Source organism: Parus major, chromosome 15, assembly GCF_001522545.3.
Source record: "Parus major isolate Abel chromosome 15, Parus_major1.1, whole genome shotgun sequence".
Lineage (NCBI taxonomy): Eukaryota > Metazoa > Chordata > Aves > Passeriformes > Paridae > Parus > Parus major.
Window position 1 is genome coordinate 4,178,272 of NC_031784.1, and position 25,367 is coordinate 4,203,638.

Here is a 25,367-nt window from a genome sequence, read left to right on the forward strand (position 1 = left end):
CCGCAACGGCCCCTTCCCATTGGCCGCCCGCAAGTCCCGCCCTCGCGAGCCGCTCGGTGATTGGCTGGGCGCAGGGAGGCGGAGCCCCGGTTGGTGGATGGGGCTGTCAGTTGCCTCGGGCCGTGAGGCAGCGGCGATGTGGGCGCGGGATCTGACGGTGTCGGCTCCGGGGAAGGTGATCCTGCACGGGGAGCACGCCGTGGTGCTGGGCAAGGTGAGGGCACGACGGGAAAAGTAAGGGGTGTCCTGGTCGGTAAGGGCTGTCCGGCCCCGCTGACCCCCGTTCTCTGCCCGCAGGTGGCCCTGGCCGTGGCGCTGGACCTGCGGACGTTTCTCCGCCTGCGGCCGAGCGCTGAGGGCCGGGTGAGCGTCTCTCTGCCCGGTGTCGGCTTCAGGAGGAGTTGGGACACGCCCGATCTCCAGGCCCTGCGGGGGCGAATCGCAGGCAAGGCCGGGAGAGGAACCGCTGTCCCGGGGCAGTGAGGGGCTCTCGGTACTGTTCGGTACCGGCTACACCCCGCTGACCGTGCTGGGAGCCCCCCATGAGGTGACCTTGCAGAACCCCCGTGGGGTGACTCTGGAGAGACCCCCGCGGGGTTGTTTGTCCCCCCTGCAGTGTTTCAGGGCCTCGCTGTCTCTGGCTCGCTCACTGACCTGTCCCTGCACCCCTCAGTTACTTACACTCCCCACGTGCCCCTTGTGACCTCGCTGATGCTCAGGTGTCCTTGCGTGGCCGTGTCCTCTCCTGTTTTAGGTTCCAGGGATTTGTTCTGGTGCTGTTGTAGCTCGGGCAATGCTGTGACACTGGCAGGAGCCAGCCTGGCTCCACATCCCAGTGCGTTACTGGTGAGGGCCAAGCAGGAGCTCTCTGAAGCTGCTCAGAGCTGGGGGCTCCAGGGGAAATCAGGGATACAGGGCCTGTTTTCCTGCCTGTCTGTCCCACACCAGCCCTCACAGGAATTTCCGCAGCCTCTTGTACTGGCTGGACACCCCTGGATATCCCAGTTCCAAAATCCACATTTTTTAATGAAGAGTTTGTGACTTGCCACATGTTCCATAGTGATATGGATGGATGGACTGGGAGGTGTGGGCAGGGAAACAGTTGGAGGTGTGGAGTGTGGAAACCCTGGGGTTTCAGAGATTTTGCTTTTATTTTATCATGAATCCTCAGGTAGAACCTGAAATTTGCCCCAGCTGTTTCTGCCTACTGTAACAGAAGGTTTTGTTGTAAATACTGCTCTCAGTGTAACAATTCCCTGTTTTTTAAGTGTTTTAACTCTCCCCTGCTTGCTTCCATAGCTGACTTTGATGAGTCCAAGTCTCCCAGTGTAGAACAGCTGGATGCACTGAGGGAGTTTGCTGGAATTGCTGCTGGAGCCTCAGCTCCAGAAAGCCTTGCTACGCTTGCCTTCCTGTATATGTGCCTGGCTATTTCTGCTAAGTATGGGTAAGGCTCTGCTCCTGTCCCAAAATTTTGGTGGTGGGTGGGTGCCCCAGGCAGGTGAGCTGGGAGTCTGCTCTCACTTAATTTTGAGGGCAGAAACCAGAGCAGTTCATGCCACAGTCACAACACAGACATCTCTGTCTAGCAGGCAGCTCCTGTCATCCTGGCTTAGGATAGAAAAGCAGAAATAAACTGTAAATTTGTTGTCTGAACTAAGTCTGATCTCTTTATACGCTAAATCTCCCTAAAATTCTGAGAACTTGGGGTTGTTCCAGTTCCCAGCCATGCCCAGCACCATCAATGATCTCAGTGTGGCTGGATGGGTGCTCAGGGCAGTGTCAGAAACCAAAACAGAGCCCAGCTTCCATATTCTCATCCAAGAAATCCAAGGGTAAAGAGCTGGGATGTGCAGCTGGGTCGTGGTTTCCCTGTAGTCTCAGGGTGACACTGGGACTGTCACTCAGCAGCACTGAAAACCTCCTGGGCTTGATTTTGGGCTCTGTAGCTCAACCCAGGTGTGTTCAGTGGAGCAAAGGGACATGGAGATGCCCATGTTCCAGCTTCCCCACCAGCCTGTGGCTCCAGTGGGATGTGGCTGTGCAATTACAGGTTTGGGATGTTTACACTTTGTTCAGAAATACGTTTACAATCCTGTTTACAGTCTCTGAAGGGGCTCTTTATGGTGTTGCTCAGGTATTTAGTTACCAAGTGCCCCTGTTAGCTGCTAGCAGCCTGATGAGCTGTGTCAAGCATGGATCCAGCTCTGGAAGGTTTTATTCCAGCACAGTGGCTTGGCCAGGCTGCTCCCTTTGGGAATAACCCCTCCTGAAACCCTTGTGTGTCAAATTCACGTGCTGATGTTGCCAGTTCTCAATGAACTTTCCCTGTCATCAGTCCTAATTTGCCTCCTTTGCCTTTTTAATGTTGTCTGGAGGTGGAATTCAGGGTGGTTGTGTCAGTCCCTGTGTCTGTGTTGCAGGGATGTTCCCAGCATGGATATCCTGGTGTGTTCGGAGCTGCCCATGGGAGCAGGGCTGGGATCCAGTGCTGCCTATGCTGTGTGCCTGGCTGCAGCCCTGCTCATGGTGTGTGGAGCCATCTCCTGCCCGCTGCAGGAGGGAGAGCCCACAGCCAGGTAAGGAATTCCAGCCTGGGATGCACAGTTCTGCTCCCTGTGCCCCACCTTTCCTCTTACCTGCACAAATTCAGGCACTGCCACCTCTCATGGTCTACCTTGGCTGTCACCACAAGTGACACCCTGAGCCCATCTCCTGTCCTTTCCCAGTGTTCCCAGTCCTGTCACAGATTTTGTGAAACTCTCCATTTCCCTTGTTCAGGATCAGATAATACCTAAAAAGGGTAAAAAAAGCTTTATTTTTTCAGTAGAATAAAACACACTGAAATTTTTCAACCTCAGTTTCCTGTCTCTGAGCATCTTCCAGATTTTCCTTTGAGTCCTTGAGGATCCTTTCTGGGTTTTTTTTTTTGCATTTCCCATTAATTCTTTTCTGCATGTGCTACATTTCCTCCTGATCTCCTGCCTGTCTTTCCCTTTTATCAACACCTGGTTGAAAGAGTTTCTTTCCTTCTGCCCTTGGAGTTCTCCTTTGGAAGCCTGGAGTGCTGTGCCCCTGTGAGAGGGGGCTCTGTTTGAAGCTGCTAAAAATCAAAGCTGGAGGGGCAGAACCTTTGTTGTGTGGGATTTTTTGTGGGGCTGAGAGTGAGACAGCAAGTGGGGGGTAATTCTGTGCTCTGCCTCTGAACCAGAATTTGCAGCCTGACCCAGAAGCAGAAGTTCTTGTTGGGAGCACTTTGTCCCTTGTGCTTGAGCAAATCCCCCAAATTGTGAAATAAAAGGGCAGCTCCAAGCGATGCAGCGAGGATGTCTTCATTCCCTGCTCGCCCTCCGTGGCTTCAGCATGGATCCAGCATTATTCCTGCCTTCCAGCTGGCGTGCAGAGCTGGGGGTGTCTGACTTCAGAAGGGTTTTGCTTCCCGTGGCAAGAAAAGAACAGCGGGATAGAAAGGCTCCTGTGTCGGGAGGAATCGCAGCCTCTCAAAGAGGATTAGAAACAAGTGGTTTACTCCTGTTCCTGAGGCTGCTGGTGTGAGCTGTTTGCTGAGTGCTCTCAGATTAAATCCTGGCAGCTGGAATGTAAGGTGTGTGGACATGGATAAAGACATTCAGCCGAGGCCCTGGGAAGCAGGAGTGAAGGGGAATGGTTTCTGGATAGCAGGTGGCGCTTGGAATTTCTGCCTTGCCTTGCAAGACGCTGCGAGGCTGTTCCAAAATGTGGGTTTGTGCCTCTGCTCCAGCATGGAATACCTGTTGAATGGATTTGTGGTGTGCAGGGAGGGTCAGGGGTGTGTTTTTGTGCTCAGACTGAGAGCAGGATTAGATGGGATACTGGGCATTCCTCCTGTGAGGGAGGGGAGGCCTTGGCATAGGCTGCCCAGGGAACCATCCCTGGAAGTGTCCAAGGTCTGGTTGGATGGGGCTTGGAGCAACCTGGGAGAGTGGAAGGTGTCCCTGCCCATGGCAGGGGGTGGGATGGGATGAGCTTTGAGGCTCTCTCCATCTTTCTTGTAGCCTCATCAGGAAATGGAATTAGGTGACCCCAAAGCTTCTCCTCTCCAGGCTGAACAATCCCAACTCCCTCAGCCTTTCTGGTGTGTGTGGTAACACTCTGGGGAGGTGGGGATGAGTCTGGACTTGAATTCCATTAAATCTGATCTTCAGCAGGCTGGGATCTTCCCCCTGAAACTGATCCCTCCCTACCCACTGGTTTGGACTGGTTTGTGTTGGAGATACTTCCTTGTCTTCCAGGTGGACAGAAGAAGAGCTGACACTGATTAACAGCTGGGCCTTCCGAGGGGAGCAGGTGATCCATGGCAATCCATCGGGTGTGGATAATGCTGTTGGCACCTGGGGTAGGTGTATTTGCTGCTTCCCAGGCAGAAACTCCCAAATTCAGGTCCCTGTTTTGGCTTGAGCACAGGGAATCCTTCCCTTTTTTCAGTTTGTGTGAGCTGGGCCTGGAGCCAGCTGGAATGTTGGGAACTGGCTGCAGGAACACCAGAGCTCTGTCACCCCCAGGCAGGTGCCACGGAGCAGAGACCTCGCTGCAAATAACTGATATTTAAACATTCTGCAGTGAACAAAGAAACCTAATCCTGTCCCAGGGATAATGCAGGGGAAAATGCAGTTGGACAGCTGTCATTTAGTTTCAATTAGCAGAGACTTCCCAGTGTTTTGAAAGTGTCCTTGGAGACTGTTAACAGTCTTTCTAATGAGACCTAATGGCAGTGCCTCTGTGAGGGTAGGAGCCAAGTGAGACATTCCTCCTGGACAATGAAATTCCATGCTGCAGGGTGGCTGCTGACACCAGTGCACACACGTTCAGTCCATGGAATCCCATGTGCTTGGCTCTGCTGTGTGGAATCGCTGCTGGATTCTGTTTTCTCAGGAAAGGTTTCATGCTGGCCAGACCCTTTGCCTTTGCAAAAATTATTTGACGTGATCCTGGAGGAGAGGAGAGCAAAGGGAAGGGCCTTGGGTTAAGCATGTCCAGCCAGACCCTCTCATTAAGGCAGCAGGGTGAGGCAGGGCCGTGCTGCTGGAGAACATGGTTCATTTAGCTGGTGTTTCTTGCAATTACTGTCACAGGCTCTGGGTGAGGTTCTGAAGATGAAAGACCTTCTGTGTTATCTCTCAGCTCGCTCTGTACTGAGACAATACATGTATTTTACTTTAGGTGGAGCCCTGAGATACCAAGCAGGAAAAATCACACCATTAAAGAGGTAATATTGGAGTTTAAAAATAACCCTCACACACGGTGGGTGGAATATGTCAGAGAGGCTCTGGGTGGGTGTTGGAGGGTATAAGGATGATGGGAGATGGCTCTGCAGCCCCATTTTGGGTGTGGGCAGCCCCAGTTGTTGGGGTGGATGGGGACAATGAAACGTTTGGTCATTATCTGACATTAGATGAACACAGCACAAAGGATCAATATTAATTTCATGGCATTATGGGCAGCAGGAATGGATCTGCTCCTGGCAGCAAATGACATGGTGGGGAGGGGGAACTTTGTACTTACCTGGTGGTGGGGAAAACCCATTGGCAGAGAGAATTCCAGGTCCTGTGTGTTCCCTCTGCCTCCTGCCAGAGAAGTATAATCTGACTCCATTAAAATCTTTCACAGTGCATGAAATTGCTCTATTAGCAGTTAATGGCCACTGCTGGCTATTCTTGTAGAGAGTATTTCAAAGGAAAAAAATTTGCTTGAAAAACATGGATTTTAGTAAATACATTACAGCCCTATTTATAGCTCTAGTACAGTTGTTCCTTGTATCCAGGAGGAACAAGCCTGAACCCAGCCAGCACTGAAACACCTGCTGGAGTTTTGTAAAATGAATGGGACTCCTAATCTTGGGTTCCTGCTCAGAGAGGCCTTTTGAGGCAGAATAAGCTGTAGCCTTGGGGAGTGTGAAGGAAAGAGGCCAGGAGATGTTCCCTGCCCATGGCAGGGGGTTGGAATGAGATGAGCTTTGAGGTCCCTTCCAGTCCAAAGCACTCTGGGATTCTCTGTCTCCTGTTGCTTCCAGGGTGCCCACACTGAGGATCTTGCTGACCAACACAAAAGTCCCTCGGAGCACCAAGGTCCTGGTGGCTGGTGTAAAGGAGAAGATCCTGAAGGTGCAGATGGTTGTGGGATGGAGATGTGGGGGACAACCTTTGGGAGATAACCCTCATGTGGGACCACGGGTCCCACAGGAATCTTCTGGGACAAAATCTCCTGTAGTCACTGTATTCCTCTCTGCCAGCTGCTTGGGAATGAGGTTTCAGCTCATCTCCTCCCTTCCTCCAGTTTAACAGGAGTTAAAAATCACCTATTTGCAATCATAGAAAGAGCAGTTCCTTCCTCTGGCCTGTTTCCTTCTCTTCCTCCCCTTTTTTTCAGTCAGGAGCAGGTCACCATTGCCCTGCTATGAGAATGAGGGAGCAATTGCCCAGCTCAAAGAGACTGGGACCAATTTTCTCCCAGTGGTATTGGAAGAGCAGCAAGCAGGCACCTCACATCCCTCTCTCCCCCTTTCCAGTTCCCTTCCATAATGAACCCAGTGCTGGACTCCATCGGTGCCATTTCTCAGGAGTGCCAAAATGTTCTGGAAGCGATGCCTGAAAATCCATCACCAGAGCATTACCCTGTGCTGGAGGTAAGGGGCTTGCTCACCAGTATTTTTAGCCACTGTTACTGTTGAACATCAAAATGTCATTTAAAGAACATTAGGTCTGGGAAAAAAAAAAAAAAAAAAGAGGTGATAGCAGGAAATGTTCAGTTCTAAGCAAAACCATGGTCTGGATGTGCTGCTTTCTCTTCCTGGAGCCAGGAGACAGAAGCTGCTGCTGGTGCCTCTTCCAGTGCAGGGAGGGAGGGGGCAGGCCTGGGGCTCAGGGGACCTGTGGCTCTGGAGGGTTTGTTTCTCCTGCACTGAGTGCCACAGCTCTGGCAGTTGCTGCCTGTGAAGCAGCTGCTCTGCCACTGCCAGGGCTGGAGTGAGGAGAGCCCAGAGCCACTGGTTTGTGATGGACTGACTGGTTCCCAGCCAGCTCCTGGTGCTCCACGCTCATCCTGGCTCCAGAGAGCCACAGACAGAGCTGTGCCCAGAGCTGACCTGACATTGATGCACGAGGTGCACACAAAGATCTGTTTGTCTTGGCTTTGCTCAAAGAGCAGAGGCTGGGGAGGGGGGAGGAACAGGCTTCCAAGTGGAAGAAGTGCTGAGAGTGCTGTAATGCTGCTCCACAGCACCGTGGGGGAGGGATGTGTGGCTGTGTCCCAGCTGAGGCAAACCTGGCCTGGCCCTGGGAGCCAACTTGGACACTCAGGAACCATTTGGTACCAGTCCTTGTTGGCATCTGGATGCCTCCCCTTGGCTCTCAGGAGGACCTCTGTTTGTCCTTGCTCTTGCTCTGGGTTGTTCCTGTGGGGTTCAGAGCAGTCCTGCTCCCTTTGCAGGAGGAGGATGGTGGGATTGTGCACCCCCCAGGGTGGGCTGAGCTGCCAGCAGCTGAGGGAGGTCTGCAGTTTGTTCACAGCACAACTTCACACAACTCCTCATCTTAATTCCACATCCTCAGGCTGTCAGAAGAGTCGGGGGACAGGGAAGAGGGGGGATAATTTGAGCTGTGCTTTGAGATCCTCACATGGAAAATGCCGTATCCCACACCTGGGAAGCTGCACTGCAGTGAGCGGGTTCCTGTCTTGAATCTTGTTTTGTCTTGTGCTTGAAGAGCCCACAGAGGCCCAGCTGATTAGATGCAGCACATAGATATATAAATACATCTTTTGGGCTGTTTCTGAAATGTGCAGCTCTGGCCAGCGCTGTATTTGAACCATGGAACTAGTCTAGTGTGTCATAAGCTGTCATCGGATTCCTGGCAGATTTTGGATCAGGAGATGACAGGTGTCTTGGATCATCACAGGCAGTGCTGTGCCCTCACTCAGGCATATAAAGAGGCCTCTGGATGGATGTGTGTCCTGCCCAGCCTGGAATGGGTGGTGGCTGAGCTCTGCCTGCTGCCCACTCCTTCCTTCCCACAGCTCCTTAAGCACTGGGCAGAAATCCTCAGGAGGAGGGAGAGGGATTCTTTCTGTAGTGTCCCCTCCTGAGTGGGGTTGGCAGGGTTCCCAGGTGGAGCTGAGGGAGGGGGAGGTGGCTGACACCTGCCCCGTGCACAGAGCCCCTCCTGGCTCACCAGGAGCTGCAGGCAGGGAAGAGCTTGGTGCTGCTTGCTGGGGGAGGGAGCACAGGGCTGCTCCAGGAGCCTCTCTGGGACTGGTCCTGTCCTGGCTGGCTCCTGGCTTGTAACAGCCTCTGGAAAAGAAGAGCCACAAATGCTTTGGAGGTGATGGAGTTGGGCTTGTCAGACCAGTGTTGCTGAGAACCGTCCTCCACCGCCAGTGCTGATGGGCTGGGAGTGCCCTGCGATGCTCAGGGAGCCCTTGTCTGCTCTTGGCTCTGCTCCAGACTTGCTCCAAGCACAGGCCAAGCCCTTCCCTCTGCTCCTGAATTCCTCACCTGTCCTTCTGGGAGGGGAGAAGCTGTAACTTCCACTTCTGTGAGGTGTTGTCCATCCCTTGGGCCGTTTGGACCTCGCTGCTGGTCCAGCTTTCTCCAGCAGCAGCAGCAGGTCTGGCTGGCTGGGAAGCGTGGCAGGGATGCTCCCACAGCTCTGCCAGGAGAGTGGGCTCACGCAGAGAGGGGCCTGTGCTGCTCCCAGAGGGAAGGACCCTCTCAACCCCACTTGAGCTGGGTGCCAGATTCCCAGCATGGTGCTGCTGCGAGGCTCCTTGGCTCTCAGCCCAGGCCCTGAGGCTGTGAGGAAGGAGAAGTGCTGCACAGAGCAAACAAGGGGAGGTCCCTCTGTGTCACCTCTCCAGCGATGCCTCAGCAGTGTCAGAAATCCCTGGACTTGGCTTTGCTGGATGGATTGCAGAGCAGGGCAGGGTGACAGCCTGGAATGAGAGCTGCTGGCTTGGTGCCCTTCCCACGGCCGGCAAGGGGCCTTGCACAGCCTCCTGCTCAGCACTTGAGTGACAGGGCAGAGGAGAAACAGTCAGGAAGCATCAGAGAGCTCAGGAAAAAATTCCTGCTGGAAGCTTGAAGCGATCAGGATTTTCTTGGAAGGTGCAGGAGCTGTTTTACCCCTGTCACTGTGCAAGTTGTGTTGGTGGATAGGGGCACATGAGCATCCCAGACCTCAGACTTTGGCCTGACCTTGCTCCTGGTGCTGGTGGCCAAATTTCTGCAGAAATGAGGAGGTTGTGAAGCGGTGTCTGGGAAGGCAGGGCTGCCACTCTGCATCACACTATCCCGATGTGTGCTCATCTCCTCTCTTCATGGTTGCTTTTAGGAATTCTTTGACATAAACCAACACCACTTAAATGTGCTCGGAGTGGGCCACCCCTCCCTGGACAGGCTGTGCCAGGTGACAGCATCCCACAGCCTGCACAGCAAACTCACCGGGGCTGGTGGGGGTGGCTGTGGCATCACCCTGCTGCCACCAGGTCAGTACAGCCCCTCAGGCATCTTCTTCTTCTTCCTCACAGCCTTGGGTAGGGTTGGGGTCAGGTTTGGGAGCAGAGGAATCCCTGCCAGCCTTGGTCTGGCTCTGGAGGGATGGGTGGGATGTGTCCCAGCACTGCCTGGCACTGTGGGTTGCAGTGTGTGATCCAGGCCCGATTCAGAGTGTTCATTTATGTGTGTCAGCCCCTTAGGGCACTGGCCCTGTGCCAGGGGCTGTGTTTGGAGTAGCCATGGCCCCTTCCCTCTCCCTGCAGTGGCAGAGCTGACTGGCTGCTCTTCCCTTGCTCTTGGCAGACACCTCCCCACTGGCCGTGGAAGCAGCCAAGCAAGACTTGTGTGCCTGTGGATTTGAATGCTGGGAGACCAAGATCGGGGCCCCCGGGGTGACGCTGCACTCCGCCTCCTCTCTGAGTGCCCAAGTGCAGCACGCGCTCGCCAGGTGCTGAGCTGCTGCAGGACTGAGCTCCTGGCACCACGTCCTCAGAGCTGTGTGTGTCCACATGCCTGGAAACTTCTTCCTGTTCTCCTGTGTGGCTGAGGGCCTCCAGATGTGGGTATGGAGCCAGTTTGGGTCCTGGTGTCACTGGGATTTGGGACCTGGGAGCACCCACCCAGTGGTGTTTGACCAAGGCTCTCAAAATCCTGATTGGAATTTCCTTCCTTAACTGCTATGCTAATCCCAAGGGGCAGGAGGAGAGGGGCTTGGCTGGATTCCAGGGTGGATAATGACACTTTGCTGCTTCGGATGCATGTGGTGTCTCTTCCCTCATCCCTGGTGTCCTGTGGGGGCTGGCAAGGTGGATGTGCATGGTGCTTTGACATTTTTTGGATGAGGAGCATCTTTGGCAGCTCAGGGCTTGATGCTCGGGTCTCTGTGTCTTCTGGACTATATTTAATACATTTAGTACATTTGGAAACCTTTAATACAGCTCTACCTTGCTATTAATTAAGTGTTGGATAATTAAAATGCAAGATAAAGCACAATTCTAGTGAAATCACTGGTTTTTACTCTTTTCCATAATCTCTGCCTGGGCTGATAAGCAGGGTCCTGTAGTCAGGCTCTGTTTTTTATTCACATGTGCAAGGTCTGTCTCAAACAGCACCTGCAAGGAGGGCAGCTCCAGGCCAAGGGCAGGCTTAAAATTCCTCCTTGTAGAAGTTGTTGTCTCACACTTCAGTCTTGAGCCAGCACATCTGTGACCCTGCCTGGTGTTTGGTTTACTTTGATGTAATTAAGATGGGGAAAGAAACCCAAACCACGTCCTCAAAAGCTCACCATAAGTTGCAGTTGTCAAACTCTAAAACCTAAATGCATTTAGACTTATTACACAAAATGTAAATGCATTTTTTACTCCTGAAATTTTAATGAGCTGTGCCGCAGAACGAAAGGGAAGTGGCTGAGGCCAGAATCTCTGGGAGTCATGAGCTGACTCTGAGGGACTGTGGTCTCTGCTGTACGTGCCAAAGGGGTTTTATCATCGCTCTGTTTGTCTGGAGTGGGTTTTTTAAGTGGGTTTTTAAGTGTAGCTGTGTTCAAGAATCACTTCACTCAAAGCTGAGTAATGAATTGGCAGAAATGGGGAACTTGTCTTCCCCTTCCAGCTCAGGGATAAAAAAAAATCAAGTGTGAGAAGCTGAGATGTTCTAGCTCTAAACTCCCAGCATCATGATGACCAGCTTTAGTTCCCTGATCCCATGTAAAACTGTCTCTGGTTTTAATAAATCCATGGGTTTTTTTATGTGCAAAGTGTTCTTTGATAATTATGCTGGATACAAAAGGAAAAAAAGCACCTTACACTGCTTCAGGAAAGCAGGTCTCAGATGCTGCCTTTCTACATGTCTAATTACAATTCCAATTTGCATCTGAGAGCGGCTTTACACTAATCACAAGTCAGAAAGGCTGATAAATAATTTACCATTTTCTAATACAGTGTAATCAATGTGAGGATCTGTGAATGTGTTGACTTTAACCACTTACATGTGTCGACTTTGTGATGTTGGCACAAAGAGATGCCAGATCCAGCACGGGGAACTTCCCTTCAAAACAGCACGTCTGGGGCTGAGCCTTGCTGGCTCTGAGGGCTGGGGACTAGAACTGAGGGGAAATTCACAGAATGCCAGGGTTATTCAGGTTGAGAAAGCTTTCCAAGGTCATCCGAGTCCAAGCTCTGCCCGATCCTCACCTTGTCACCAGCCCAGAGCACTGAGTGTCACATCCAGGCCTTCCTTGGACACCTCCAGGGATGGGGACTCCAAACCTCCCCAGGCAGCCCCTGCCAAGGCCTGACCACCCTTTCCATGAGGAAATTCCTGCTGATGTCCAGCCTGAACCAGCCACCTCTGCAGAGTTCCTTGAGCAGCGCTCATCCTGCTCTGCTCCGTGGCAGGGTGGAAGCGGTGACATTCTGGGGCAGGGAGGGTGGTGGCAGTGTCGTGACAGGAGGGTGACAGAGGCACTGCTGGGATCTGCCTTCCCTGTGCCACAGGGACCAGATCTGCCGAAGTCAGCAGCTGGAGCCAGTCCCAGTCTGGAGTGAGCACAGATTTCACATCCATCTGTGAGCACGGGAGTGCCCATTCCGTCCTTTCCAAACTCCTCCTTCACCAGCTCCATCAAACGCTTTGCAGAGGCACTGCTACACCCAGCGGGACAACCCGAGGGTTGGCTGGAATGTTTCTGACCCCACCTTCCACAGGGGAATCTTCCCTTCCCTTACACCGAGTTACAACCTCCTGGGACACACGGAAACCATCCCTGCCCCTCCTCAGGAGCAGCTGCTGCCGTGGGACTGATGTCCCACGGGGACACGGAGTGGGGCGGAATAAGGCACAGCCCTGCCTCTCTTGTGTTTTGCTGCTTTGGAAGCAAAACTGGAGCCTGTGGAGCGTGTTCTCCCCATGGATCAGCCCCTCCTCTCCCAGGCACCCCGCGGGACGGATGTGCAGCAGGGCAGCGATTGCTGCTGAAGGATTAGCCTGGTAATTTGGCTAATTTTTCTTGAGCTTCATTTTTCACATTACGAGCTCCGCAGCAAGACTAACGAGCCTGGCTTTGCCTCTAATAGCCAGCACAGGCACGGGGAGGGGAAGCTGTGCTCCAGCCTAAAGGAGGGATTGAGAATTGAGGAGCATGGGGGTCACCGGTGTTCAGTGACAGCAAAAAGGAAAACACTTGGTATAAAAATATCTTCTAAAATCTTCCTTGTCCTTTGCAGCCAGTGCCCGGGGCAGCATCGATGCCAGGGTGTCTCTCCCCATCCCTGGGGAATGTCCCGGTGCCCCGGAGGGCTCTGGACCCCCTGGAATGTCGTCCCCTGAGCCGGGACCCCGGTGCTCCCTGGCCAGCCCTGGCAGGCACAGATGGTATTATTGTTTGTTTGCACTCGGTGTCAGCAGAGCCTTCTTTCTGCTCCACTGAGTAGATGCTGAGGAGGCAGTGACATTATTGGAGATCACGGAGAGAGCAGGAACAGGGTCAGGGAGAGAGAGGAAATGTCAGCGCGCAGTCACGCGGGGTGGGGGGCTGCTCACACCCCCGGGGCTCCCACTGCTCCGGGGATCCCTCCTGGGGACAGGAGGTGGCACTGGGACACCCTGCACGCCCTGCAGGGCCAGTGCCATGTCCTTGGACACACTTGGAGGGTTTGGGGCTCCCCCGGGGCGAGTAGGGACCTCCACAGAACCATTTTAAGGGTGATTTGTGCATCTGACACCTCCCTTGTCCCCTCTGCTTCCCATCCCCAAGGATTTTGGGGCTCCCCCATTCCCAGGGCTCGTGGGGAGCCCGTCCTCCCTGTCCCTCCCAGTCCCCCTCATCCCTCTCCCCTCCTAGCACGCTGAAGGTTTTGAAAGTTAAGTATTACCGTCTGCTTTGTTGTTGCCTAACTACGACAGACAAATTGAGAACTAGTTGTCAAAATGTCAGTGCACAACAAATCAACATTCAAAATGAGTCTCAGCGCTATGTGGTGTATAATTAAAAAAAAATCCTTTTTAGAAATTTCAGCAAGCGTTGGCTCTGCTTTATATTTGTCTGTGTGATTAATAAAGGCAGCTAATTTTCAGACTTTAAAAACAGCTAGAAAATAGCTCCTAATTACATATTAGGTTCCAAGCGGCCCCCGCTGAGCGAGGCTGGTATTGGTGGGCCAGAGAATTTGGCAGGGGCTTAATTACATTCTGAGCATCATCTAATTTTAGTTAAATGTAATGTAATCAGCAGCAGATGTCTGAAATAAAATATGAATTATGAATATGATGAAATTTCATTCTTGAATAAAAAAGTAATTTGCTATTTAGTTCATTAAAGTTGCAGAGGTTTATTAGGGAGCAGGTACACGGTGTGGCTGGGTTCTATTAAAATGATATTTCAGAGGGAGAAGGAAATTGCATTAAAGGTGCTAAAATATTCTGCCAGGATGCTGTGCCGGGTGGGAATGAACGTTTACAAAAATAACAGAGCCCTGGGCCGGTGCCAGCCCCCGGCTCCGGAGCTTCCGTTTACGCAAGGTGACGTCCCACGTCCTGGGGGGACCCGGGGTGGGCTCTGCACCCCCTCTGTGTGTCCTGAGAGCAGCTGGGCTCTCCTTGCTGGTGGGCTCTGTTATTTCACAGAATCTCAAGATCATTGAGGTTGGGAAAGACCTCCAAGATCATCGAGTCCAAGCTGTGCCCGATCCCCCACCTTATCACCAGCCCAGAGCACTGAGTGCCATGTCCAGGAACATCTTGGACACCTCCAGGGATGGGGACTCCAAGCCTCCCTGGCCAGCCTCTTCCAGTCTCTGACCACTTTTCCACGAGCAAATTCCTCCTGATGTCCTCCTGCCCTCCCTTGGCATATCTCGAGGTCATGGGGACAAGGCAGCCCAGCACACATTGAGCTGGGATCCATGTGCCTTATCCCAGCTTGGCCAGGAAAACAAAGCCTTAATTCTCCCCTCAGCTCTGGGACCATGCTGGATCCTCCCGGGACACTGTCTCCTAGACACCCTCCCTGCAGCATCCTCTGCACTTTCAGCTCTGAAGTTGAAATTGCTTTTCTCTATCCCTCAGCGGCCCAGGCTGACAGATCAGCATCTCCCGGCGAGGGGCAAGGATGGCGTGTTCATTATTTCCTTGTATCACAGATCCTGTCATTGTAATCCCTCCTGGATGCTGGGCACCAGCTTTGAGCCCTGCCCACTTCCAGGGTGCTCTCCAAGAAAACCCCGCTGTCGATTCATCCTGCACGGCAGCAAATCCCAGGGCACATCCCGGCAGCTCCGGTGATGCTTTGGCACAGTCCCGGTGCCGGCACCATGGCACAGCCGGGCTACCATGCTCGCCAGTGTGGGTTCACCGTCCTCCCTCTTCTATTCATCAAGGGCATGACAGCTAAAATTCATTTGAAGATGAAGAAAGTGCCGGCTAATCCTTTCTGGGAGACAGTGATAGACTGGCGGCTCGGGAAGAATTGCACAGCAGTAATGAAATTAGGCTAAAACTGCTGGCGGATAGCAGATAATTGCCCTTGTCTGTCACGAGGAATAACATCTCCCAAATCCAACACAATGATTGTTAAAGTTGCAGGAATTTATTTTATTTATTTTATGGGCTCGGGGTTGGCTTTCCAAAGGTCTTTCCCGGGAAAATAAAGGAGCGGGAGCTGCGCGCTCGCCTCCCGCCTTCCCCGGGTGCTTCCACCGCTGCGGCAGCTCGTTAGCCCTGACGAAGCAGCATCACCACGATGACAAGGACACCCCGCTGGGGCCACTCCTGGGGAGCGGGAGCTGAACCAGCCGGCACAACAAGCTGCTTGGAAATGTCAGTCCATCCCCAGCTCCCGCTGACCTTCTGGTGCTTTCCAGGAGGGATCCATCCACCGACACCAGGTGCCTGCTTGGTGCTGGGGCGTGTCCTGGTGCCACGGTGACCACACGAGTCCCGGTCCCGTGTCCAGGCTGACCAGCAGCCATTTGTTCCATAATTGATGGGGCGGTGGCGGCCCAGCGCGGGTGAGTGACTGCGCCGGCCGGCGATGGCGATGTTTTATCCGCTGGGGCTGGCACGGGTAATTTACTGTGCTCGGCAATAACATATTTCACTTCCCGTCTCCCAGATGAAGATTACTTGTGTTTGAAAGTGCCTGAACACACACTCAATTCTGCTTAAACGCTCGCAGCCAGCCGAGCACAGCTCGGCCCTGTGCTGGAGTGGCACAGGGATGAGGGTGGGGACAAGGATGGGGACAGGCTGGAGCACAGCCAGTGCTCCCTCTGGAGCCACTCACAGCGCTGGGGAAAACCCCCCTGCAGCACCCGGCACAGTGGCTGGAAATATTCCATCCACCTTCCCTGACATTTCGTCTGGCCGGGCGAGGAGCTCTGTGGCATTTCCGAGAGGGGCTGGGGAAAGGTCAGTGGGTGGAAAAGGTTGGCAGGGTCAGTGCTCCTGCCTCATCCTGAGGCTGCTCTGACCCCCCCGGACAACTGTGGTACAGGCACCGCATGGGCTGGATGTATATCCCTTCCAGGGCTGTGATATCCCTTCCAGGGCTGGGTTATCCCTTCCAAGCCTGGGATATCCCTTCCAGGGCTGGGATATCCCTTCCCGGGCTGGGTTATCCCTTCCCGGGCTGGGTTATCCCTTCCAGGGCTGGGTTATCCCTTCCAGGGCTGGGTTATCCCTTCCAGGGCTGGGATATCCCTTCCAGGGCTGGGTTATCCCTTCCCGGGCTGGGTTATCCCTTCCCAGGCTGGGATATCCCTTCCAGGGCTGGGAATACCACATGCTGTTCTGAGATGCCTGAGCCACCTGAGAGATGAGTCAGCACCAGCAAGGGGGGGTTCTTGTGTGCACCCCCAAAAACTCCCTGTGAGAGGCAGGTGTGAGTGAGGGCAGGAGCTGCTGGGGCTGCAGGGGTGGGGGGCTCAGAGCGATGGGGACGTGGCTGCCAGGGCTGCATCCCATCCAGCTCCTCCTCTTGCCAACAGCTCCAGGTGGGCTTTGGGCAGAGCCAGGCTGGGGGTGTGGGAGACCAAGGCTGACCCCCTGTGACCTCTGGGCTCCAGGGTGGGGTGCTGGCCCCAGAGCTGCCACTGCTCCTGCCGGTGCTGGCACGTCCCCAGCGTTCCCAACACGGCGCTGCCGTTAATGGATGCTGATGTGTCACCCAGCCCATTTGTCTTCATTTGGTGCCAGCCGGCGGCCGCGGGGACGCGCCAGGGCTGGGCACAACGCCCTGGAGCCGCAGCCTGGCCCAGCAGCAGGATGGGGGACTGGCGTGGCCAGCACAACCAAAAGTGGATGTTGATGTCTGTTCCCATTCCCAGCGAGAATCCCTGGTTGCTTTGCAGGCAGGAACTGCCAGCCTGAGACCCCGGCAAGGCTGGGGACTCCTTCCTTCTCTGTTTGTGTCACAACCTCCGCGTGCCACCGTGCCTGCTGAGCCGGTGTCCCAGGGGAGGTGGGCATGGATCTGGGGGCACAGCAAGGCTGTCCCAGAGGTCCCTCCAGCTCCCCATGGCCATCATCATCCTCCCTCCATGGGGGATGGCGCCGCCACCACCGTGTCCCTCCAGATTCCAGGATGGAACCTCTCCACTGGAGCTGGGTAATTTCTGATTAAGGATTACTGTACCATCAGCCTTGGTTTGATTGCAGATGTTTTTAATTATATCGTATAAGATCGTATTATGTAATTGCATTTATCTGATTGAAGCCTTAATTGTAGGATTTCATAATGGTTTGACTGGGTAAATACACCGTCGCGTCTGTTGTCCCCCACCGAAAATTAGGTGCTTCATGTCTTTATTGCATTATCCTGGAGAGGAGCTTAAATTGGGAAGGAAGGAATTAGGGGAGAGGGAAGAAAGGAAAGGCAAGTTTGTCATAGGACCGTGGAATCCTGGAATGGTTTGGGTTGGGAGGGACCTTAAGGATCATCTCGTTCCAACCCTGTGCCATGGACAGGGACACTTCCCACCGGAACAGGTTCCTCTCCCATGGACAGGGACAGCTTCTTTCACTTTTCAATCCCAGAGATCATGGTCCCCTTACTGGCACAGCCACCTGGGCTCTGGAGGCACCAGCAGCCACCAGAGCTCATCCCAAACATCCCCTCCAGCCGGGCATCCCAGGGGAAGCTGCTCTTCCAAAAGCAGTGAGGGATGGCAAAAATTCCTGTTTCCATTAGTGCCAGTACACAGCAAAACAACTGGAAAGCTCTCCACCTCAGTTCCCTAAAAAAAACACATTAATGAGCTCCTGGCAAGGGGGGGCCTGAGCTGCTCCTCCCACCCTCAGAGGTCTCTGTGCCTCCCCCCAGCAATTAAAGGGAGGTTCAGGGTTTTGTGGGAGCCTTTTTCCCAGCTGTAATCCGCAACATGTGGTTCACACGGAGCCTCCTGGCTAATGGGTTTAGGATTACGGGAATATGCACAAATCCAGCAGCTCGCTGTCACTCCGCTCGGCGCACTAAGGTGATTTCATTAGGATTTAGGTTTAGAGAAAAGTCTCTCTCTCTCTCTCTCTCTCTCTCTCTCCCCCCGCCCCTTCTCTCCCCTTAATATTATTTTTATTCAATTACATCAGCAATTCATGAAACTTCAAAGCCGTTTCATCAGCGCAACCCGAACGCTGCCGGATTGCGCTTGAAAGAGGGGAAGAGGAGGAAAACATAAGCTGCTGCTTTAATGGAATTACTGAAAGGGGCTTTTTAATTAAAAACAAAGGTTGGGCTGAGGTCTATCCATAATTCAGTGCTGCTGGATGTAATATCTGCCGGTGGTTTAATTTTAATAAATGTATGTATTATTAACGGTGGGATCTATATTTTCCAAGCCCAAGGAAGGCCCAGCTGTTCCCACAGGAGTGGCTCTCGGTGCCACAGCGGGCACGAGGGGACACTCGATGGCCACAGGGCAGAGGATGGGGACAGGAACGCTCCTGGTGACCCCCCGGTGCCACAGGAGCTGTCACAGCCCTGAGTTAATTACCAGCAACACCTGTGTGGATTATTCAGACAACTCCAGCCCCTCTTTTTGATGATTTACTCTTAATTAGCCTTTATTAATGAGATGTGACCTCGTCCAGTGAGCTGGTTCCTCACTGCCATCTGCCCCGTCCCGCCCTGGGGTGGGACAGTGCTGTCCCCAAGGCCAAGGTGGTGGCTGAGGGGACGATGCCACGCTGTGATCCAGGTGCCACGAGGGATCCTCATCCCTGTGCTGCTCCAGAGGGATGGCACCCACCCCCCACCCCCTGCCAGCCGCCGCGTGCTAATAAAAACAAATTAACTTGTAGCAGCGTTAATTTTCCCGCATCCATCCATCCTGGCCTCATTACCAGGGCGATCCCAGGAGCCGGGGGTTTGGGCAGATTGTAATGAGGAGCATGCGGTAGTAAAAGTCCTTCTAATAGGATTTATTTACTGTAATTGTGATTCGAGGCACAGTGCCATCCCCGGGCAGCGGGGCCGGGAGGAGGGGGCGTGGAGCTGAGCGCGGATACAGCGGAGGAGCCGGAGCTCCCTCAGGGGTCTGGAGGGTCCTGCTGGGCCTGGGGCAGGAGCTGGGCCTGTCCCAGCACAGCCACCCCTGTCCCTTGCTCCAGCAGATGTTTCCCGGAGTGTGGACACCGCATCCCGCTTCCCAAACATCCCAGCAGGAGCTGCCGGGGATGGGGTCACCAATTTCAGGGTTTCCCACTGGAACTGGGATTCAGGGGCTGCTTCCATGGGACATCTCCATCCTCCTGAGCAGAGGCAGCTCGGAGATTTCGGAGGCGAGGCTGTTCCATGGGATGCTCGGGTGGTGCCGGGGTCACAACTCCTGCTCTGGTTTGGCCTCTCAACACACAGCGCTGGCAGATCCCCCTCTCCCGGCTGATCCCGATGCCAGGATCTGCAGCAGCTCCACTCCCGCTCCAGCGCTCGTCCCGGACACTTGGAATGCCTCCCCTTGGGGTCCCCAAACCTGCTGGGAGTCCCCAGAGAAGGGAGCAGAGCCGGGAGAGCTTTTCTCTCACTCACACTTCATTATTGTTGCTAAGGAAACCTCTTCCCAGGATCTCGCCTGGAACATGTCTGCCTCGGCGGGGCCGCACATCCATCTCTCCCAAAGTGCCCTGAGAGCCGGAGCCGGTGCAGACAAAGGCGGGGATGGAGGCGGAGGCTGCTCCGGGACCACCGCTGCGGCTTTGAACCGCCCGGCCCGAGCGCGATGAGCCGCACGGAAAAGTTGTCAGGGATCATGCAAGACACAAGACAAAAAAAAAATAAAAAATAAAATGGAATTTGTAATTTTCTCCCGAAGGCGGCAGGGTCAGGAATTTGCAGCCGTGCTCCAGGGGCTGCCACAGCAGCGGGATGAGCAGGGACACTGGGATGGATCATCCCGCTCCCGTTTCAGCCCATCATTAATTTTGGTTCCTAGTTTATGGAGAGGACTGGTGCTCCCGGCCCCGTGTCCCCCCCGTTCCCAGCTAATGCTTCCCACTGTAGCGAGACGAGTTCCCATCGTTCAGAATGAGCGATTCCCGCATTGATTTGCAGCTTCCTTTTGATGCAGCAAGAATTTATTCCTCGGGAAAGCGCTTTCTGTAGCCATCAGGGATTATTGATGGTGTTGAACTCGCTCGCTGCCCTCTGGATTGCGGCCGGCCCTGGAGCGCTGCGGTGCCCACGGGATGGTGGGGAGGAACAGGGACACGCTGCTTTTGGGGGGATGCAGCCGGGGTCTCCCTGTGTAAGAACTGCCAGGGATTGGGAAAAATATGAGCAGGGCCGGGATGGCCCCAACAGCAACGTGGTGGACACAGCACAGATCAAACCTGGTGCTGCTGTGGCACCAGAGTGAGCTCATGGCACGCGTGGCTCCATCCCTTGTGGCTGGTCATGCCATGAGTCCCACACAGCTCTGCAAGGCCCCCACGGAGTGGGAGCGGCGTCTGAGCGTGACTTCCAGGCAGGACGCACCTGGAATGCCCTGCATGGAGCTGCCAGTCGCTTTCTCCGTGTGCTGGTGGCTCCTGCAGCCCCCTCAGGGATGCTCCCAGAGCCTTGGGAGTGGCTGGCCCCAGCAGGTTCCCCCTCCCTCCCGGGCTGGGTGGTCCCAGCAAAGCACAAGAGCCCACAGCAGTGTGCCAGCCCGGTGCCCTGCATCCTCCAGAGCCCCACACCGCAGAGGTGCCTTTTGTCCCACCCTTGCCAAGCCACTACCTCCACTTCTCCTCTTTCCCCCCTGCATTCCTCATTAAAGAGAAGACTAGAGATTTCCCAGCCTGTCTCCCGGTTTTATATTGAAAAGGCTAAATGATATGCTGACACCTTAATTACACCCCATTGTCACAATGCAGCGTGGCAGTGGTGTGAGTGATATGAGAAGAAAGGGCTGCGGCGTGCGTGGCAGATCCTTTGATTCGCGCTGGCAGGTTTGGGAGCGACACAAACTGGGGGCTCGCGCCAGCGTCACCCCCGCGCGCGCCACCGCGGCGTCACCGGCGTCACCCCTGCTGCAGGCCGCCCGCTTTGGGGGACACGGCGGTGGCACTGGCATGGGAACATCCAAGGTTGAGGGATGTGGTCAAGCCTAGAACGCTGTGGGTGGCCCCACAGCCGTCCCAGCTTGTCCCCGCTCTGTCCCCACCGAGGGCACTGGAGGCCACGGCTGCCAGCACCGCCGAGGTTCCCTCCTTGGCAGAGACCCCAGCCAGGCAGAAATGTGCCAATTAAGCGCTGGCTGCTGATTAGCGGGGGCTGGGGGAATTTGCTGTGCCGGGGGAGCGTCGCCCTTCGCTACGCTCCGTGTTTGGGAAATCAGCGTCACCCGAGCGGTGGCAGCGCTGGCTCCCGGCCATCCCCGCGGCGCCTGCAGCCGGCCCCCTCCATCGCCGAGGGGCTGGCAGGCGGTGACAGTGACAGCAGTGGCGGTGGCACACTGTGCCCAGCTAGAAATAGTCCCCTTCTCCTGTTGGTTTCCCTCCAGTCCCTGCTGGCGCTGCTGTCACACGGTTTGGTGGCTCCATGGCCCCTTGTGGACTTGGCATTGCCCTGATGGGTGTTGGGGTCCCCAAGGCTGGGTCAGGGTGCAGATGGAGCCTGGCTGTGCCTTCTGGGGGTCTCCTGCAGCTCTGTGGGACCCTGGAGGAGCAGCTCCCTGCTATGGTGGTCTGCCTGTACCCAACGGGAGGGTGCAGGTGACACCCCTGTCCCCTGGCTGGCCCCACTGTCCCCTTTCCCTGCCATGGCTGAGGGGACAGGCTTTGCTCCCTGTGCTGCTGACCCACAACCAGGGTCATTTCTCCTCCTCCTCCTCACACCCCTGCTCTGAAAGTGGAAGCAGCAGCGGCACGTGGGCAGCTCTGGTGGCACATGGCCTGTCCCCTGTCCTGTCCCACATCCGACGAGACTGGCAGAGACGAGAGGGAAGAGCCAGGCAGTGTTTTCCATTAACAAAATGTTGCCTTTTAAAATGACACGATGTGGGAACAGACATCAAACAGGCAGACGGATCGCCCGGCGGAGAGGCACTTCCCCATATGCATCCAGCAAATGCATTTGTTTTGGAAAATGCCATCCCAGGGGAGCGCGGGCGGGAGCGGGAGCATGTTCCAACAACTGGAAAAGCCTTTGTAGGATCCACAGTGGAGCTGCTCACATGCCTGGGCAGCAGCACCGGGAATCCGGGCACTGCAGGGCTGGTGGCTTCCCCAGGGAGCCCTGTGTCCCCACTCCCTGTCACCACTCCCTGTCCCTGCTCCCTCTCACTGTTCTATGTCCCCGTTCCACATCCCAGCTCTGTGTCCCAGCTCCATGTCCCCAGCTGCACGTCCCTGCCCTGCATCCCTGTCCCGTGTCCCTGTCCCGTGTCTCAGCCCTGCAGACATCGGTGACTCGAGCCAGTCACTGCAGGGCAGAGGAGAGGTTCGTGTCCCAGCTCCATGCTCCATCCTGGACAATGCCGGGCCGTGCCGGGGGCGCACAGACCTTCCAGGGCAGGGGGTGCAGACGGGGAGCGCCTCAGGTGGGGCCAGATTCGAGCCGGCACCGCTGGGAAGGATCCAGGAGCCAATTTACATGCAAATGTCCTTATTAATCAAGGACAAGAGGACGAATGAGCAGAAACCCCCCAGCACAAGGGCAGAGGCTTTTTCACCGGATGCTTTTCAAAGTTGCTAATGAGGCATCAGCAGCTCTTTTCAGAGCCAGATTATTTGCTGTCTGGATTCTCCAGCGATCCCGTCTCCTCCGCTCCCAGCGTTACCCAGCCTGTCCCCAGCCTGTCCCCAGCCTGTCCCCAGCCTGTCGCAGCCCAGCCCGGCTGGAACACCGGGAACCGGAGGAAAACGGGAGCAGGGATGCGGCGGCCCCGGATGCAGTGGAAGGATAAAACCCCAGCTCTGCAGCTCCCGGGCAGAGCCGTGAGCACCTGTACCTGCTGGCTCGGTCCTGCCCCGGAGGCACTGTCCCCACGCAGTGTCCCCAGCTGTCCTCACGTGTCCCCATCACCCCTGAGACATCCCTGCATCATCTCCTGTTGCCGGGAGGGTCTGGAAACCCTCCAGCCTCGGCGCGGCCGCTCGGGGAGACTCTGTGTCCATCTGGGCCGTGTCCTTGTGTCCCCGTGTCCCCACACTGCCCACTGTGGGACAGGGACCCTGTGGGGGACATTGGGGCTGGCAGCCTCCGTTCCCGGCCCAGCCACCCCATTCCGGGGCCCTTCCCTCTTCCAGCGGCCCCATCCCGCTCCGCGCTGTTCATTCCTGCGCGGGGCTTTGTCTGCTGCCCTTAATCTGATTTCGTGCAGTTCAGGCGTAGGAGCCTGGGGAGGGGAGAGGGAGAGCGAGCCAGGGGGGTTCGAGGGGGGTCTCAGAGGCCCCGCTGCAGCGTCCGGAGGGGGGGAAGGCTCAGTGGGTGCTTTGGGGGGGACCCCCGGGGCCGTTCTCCCAATCCGGTTGAGTTCCCTGGTTTCCACCCTGAGATGGAGAGGTTGCAGAAGCACTGGGACACCGGGACACGCACTGGAGTTGCAGGGCACCCACCCCACCCCACAGCCCACCCGTGTCCCACTGAGGGACTCCATCCCCGGCGGGGAGCCTGTCCCTGTCCCTGCTCCCAGCCCTGGAGGGGGATCTGCCAGCTGCGGAGGCAGGAGGGATTCTGGCACCTGGCACAGGGGCTGAATCTGCCTGGCCTGAGGGGCTGGGGACGCTCAGGGACACTGGGATGTTCGGGGACACTGGGATGTTCAGGGACACTGGGATGCTCGGGGACACTGAGGCGCTCACCTGGCACTTGCAGGGACGGCTCTGTCCTCACCGAGGGTCCCCCTTTGTGCCAGCCTCGCCCTCAGCTGCTGGAGAGAATCCAGGAGCCAGGATTTCATGGATAAAACACTGGGACCGCTCCACGTCCGTCCTGCTTTCCTTCCCTCTGCTGCGAGGCAGAGCCAGCATTAAAAACCACTAATAGGACACAAAAGTCATCAAAATAAAATAGACTTGTTGGGGTGACTCCCCCTGCACAAACAAACGCTGCCTGATTCAATTAACGGGGCAGTTAAGCAGATAATATTGTTAAGCAAAGCAAAACAGCCTTTTGATGTGTTAATCATCCTCGTGCCTGGAAAAAGTCACCGAAAGCAAAGAAATCTGGGCCCCCATTTGAGGGGAGGCAGCGACACAGGGGATGGCAGGAGCAGGATCGGGATGCTGGGGTGGGATGGGGATGGAGCAGGGCGGGAGGGGGTGGATGAGGACTCGTGTGCCATCACCCACCTTTGCATGTCAACCACGTCCCTGATTTTATTTCGATTTCATTTAACTGAGGCAATTTCTGAGCAGCTCTGGGGCTGTGGCTTCCAGCGCCGGCTGCGTCGTTTCTCTGGAATTTTATACAATTTCCCAGTGGGAAAGAATCAATATTGGAGATCTCGGGCAAAAACTGCCTCTGGTTTCCTCCAGAAGAATAAAATAAAGTGGGGGTGTATGCAGAAGAGAATCTGGAGCGTCAAGGGGATATTTCAGCCCCGGTGGGTCCTAAGGGTGAACGCTGGAGCGGGCAGCTCCCCGGAGCATTCCTGCCTATTCCTGCTCAATCCTAGCGGGAATCTCAGCCTGGAGAATGGAGGAGGCAGAGGGGATGTGGGATTGCTCCTCTCCCGGGAATGCTGCAGCGGGCTCATCCCCGCGGGGAGAGCTGGCAGCACCCACGGTCCCCACAGCCCCCGCGGGGACAGTCCCGGTGTCCCCAGAGGCCACCCCGGGGACAAGCGGTGCCGGCGGGGCCTGGGGCTGTGGCTGCCGGTCCCCAGCACGGGCGGTGCCATAAATCACGGTGACACCTCCTCGGGGCAGGACGGGGCGATGACAGCGGCCATTCGTCTGCGTGACACCCGCTCCGGGGCACAAACGGGACCCCAGGGGGCCGACGGTGGCATCCACGGCAGTCCCTTTGCCGGTGGTGTCTTGGGGCCAAGACCCTTGGGGGAATGATGCTGGGAGGGGATTTTCCCCTTGGAAGTGATGGGGAAGCTCTGGAGCATCGCCCTGCCCTGGGGCTGGAGCGGGGATGGGATGAGGTGGGGACAGGATCCTGGGCAAGGTGGATGTCGGGTGCTGGGCTGGGGAAAATTGCTGGGAAAACTCCTTGCAAAGTCAACAGAAAGTTTATTCAAATCATTCCCGCTGCAAATTGCCTCTGGAAACGAACTTTTAAGTGGTTCTGGAGCAATTGGCTGATTCCACAGGAGCCAAAGGCACAGGTTAACAGGACCAAAGGGATCCCATAGGAATCAGAAATCCCTCCAAGGAGGTCGGGTGGGTGCTGCTCAGCGCCAGCCGCCTTCCCATC

General features: G+C 55.5%; 1 protein-coding gene across 7 annotated transcripts; it reads left to right on the forward strand.

Annotated features, from left to right (window-relative positions):
* The first annotated feature begins 84 nt into the window (after nucleotides 1–84).
* On the forward strand, nucleotides 85–24,048 carry MVK (mevalonate kinase). 7 transcript variants are annotated; one of them, XM_015643556.2, is made up of 10 exons: nucleotides 92–214; nucleotides 298–445; nucleotides 1,300–1,447; nucleotides 2,424–2,579; nucleotides 4,272–4,375; nucleotides 5,200–5,245; nucleotides 6,050–6,140; nucleotides 6,545–6,661; nucleotides 9,363–9,516; nucleotides 9,830–11,282. In XM_015643556.2, exons 1-10 carry the CDS (start codon nucleotides 98–100, stop codon nucleotides 9,979–9,981), a joined length of 1,233 nt encoding a protein of 410 aa, XP_015499042.1. In that variant the 5' UTR covers nucleotides 92–97; the 3' UTR covers nucleotides 9,982–11,282. The 7 variants fall into 7 exon arrangements, with proteins under 7 accessions (XP_033374079.1, XP_015499045.1, XP_015499044.1 ...); XM_033518188.1 differs by lacking the exons at nucleotides 9,363–9,516; nucleotides 9,830–11,282 and adding an exon at nucleotides 16,873–18,081 and having other exon boundaries at nucleotides 85–214; XM_015643559.1 differs by lacking the exons at nucleotides 9,363–9,516; nucleotides 9,830–11,282 and adding an exon at nucleotides 23,817–24,048 and having other exon boundaries at nucleotides 86–214.
* The last annotated feature ends 1,319 nt before the right edge of the window (nucleotides 24,049–25,367 follow it).

Excerpts from the sequence above, each read along its gene's own strand:
- MVK (XM_015643556.2), top strand. The coding sequence starts at position 98 with ATGGGGCTGTCAGTTGCCTCGGGCCGTGAGGCAGCGGCGATGTGGGCG. Across the intron at positions 446-1,299 it reads CCTGCGGGGGCGAATCGCAG|CTGACTTTGATGAGTCCAAG; the intron begins GCAAGGCCGGGA and ends TTGCTTCCATAG. Across the intron at positions 2,580-4,271 it reads GAGGGAGAGCCCACAGCCAG|GTGGACAGAAGAAGAGCTGA; the intron begins GTAAGGAATTCC and ends CTTGTCTTCCAG.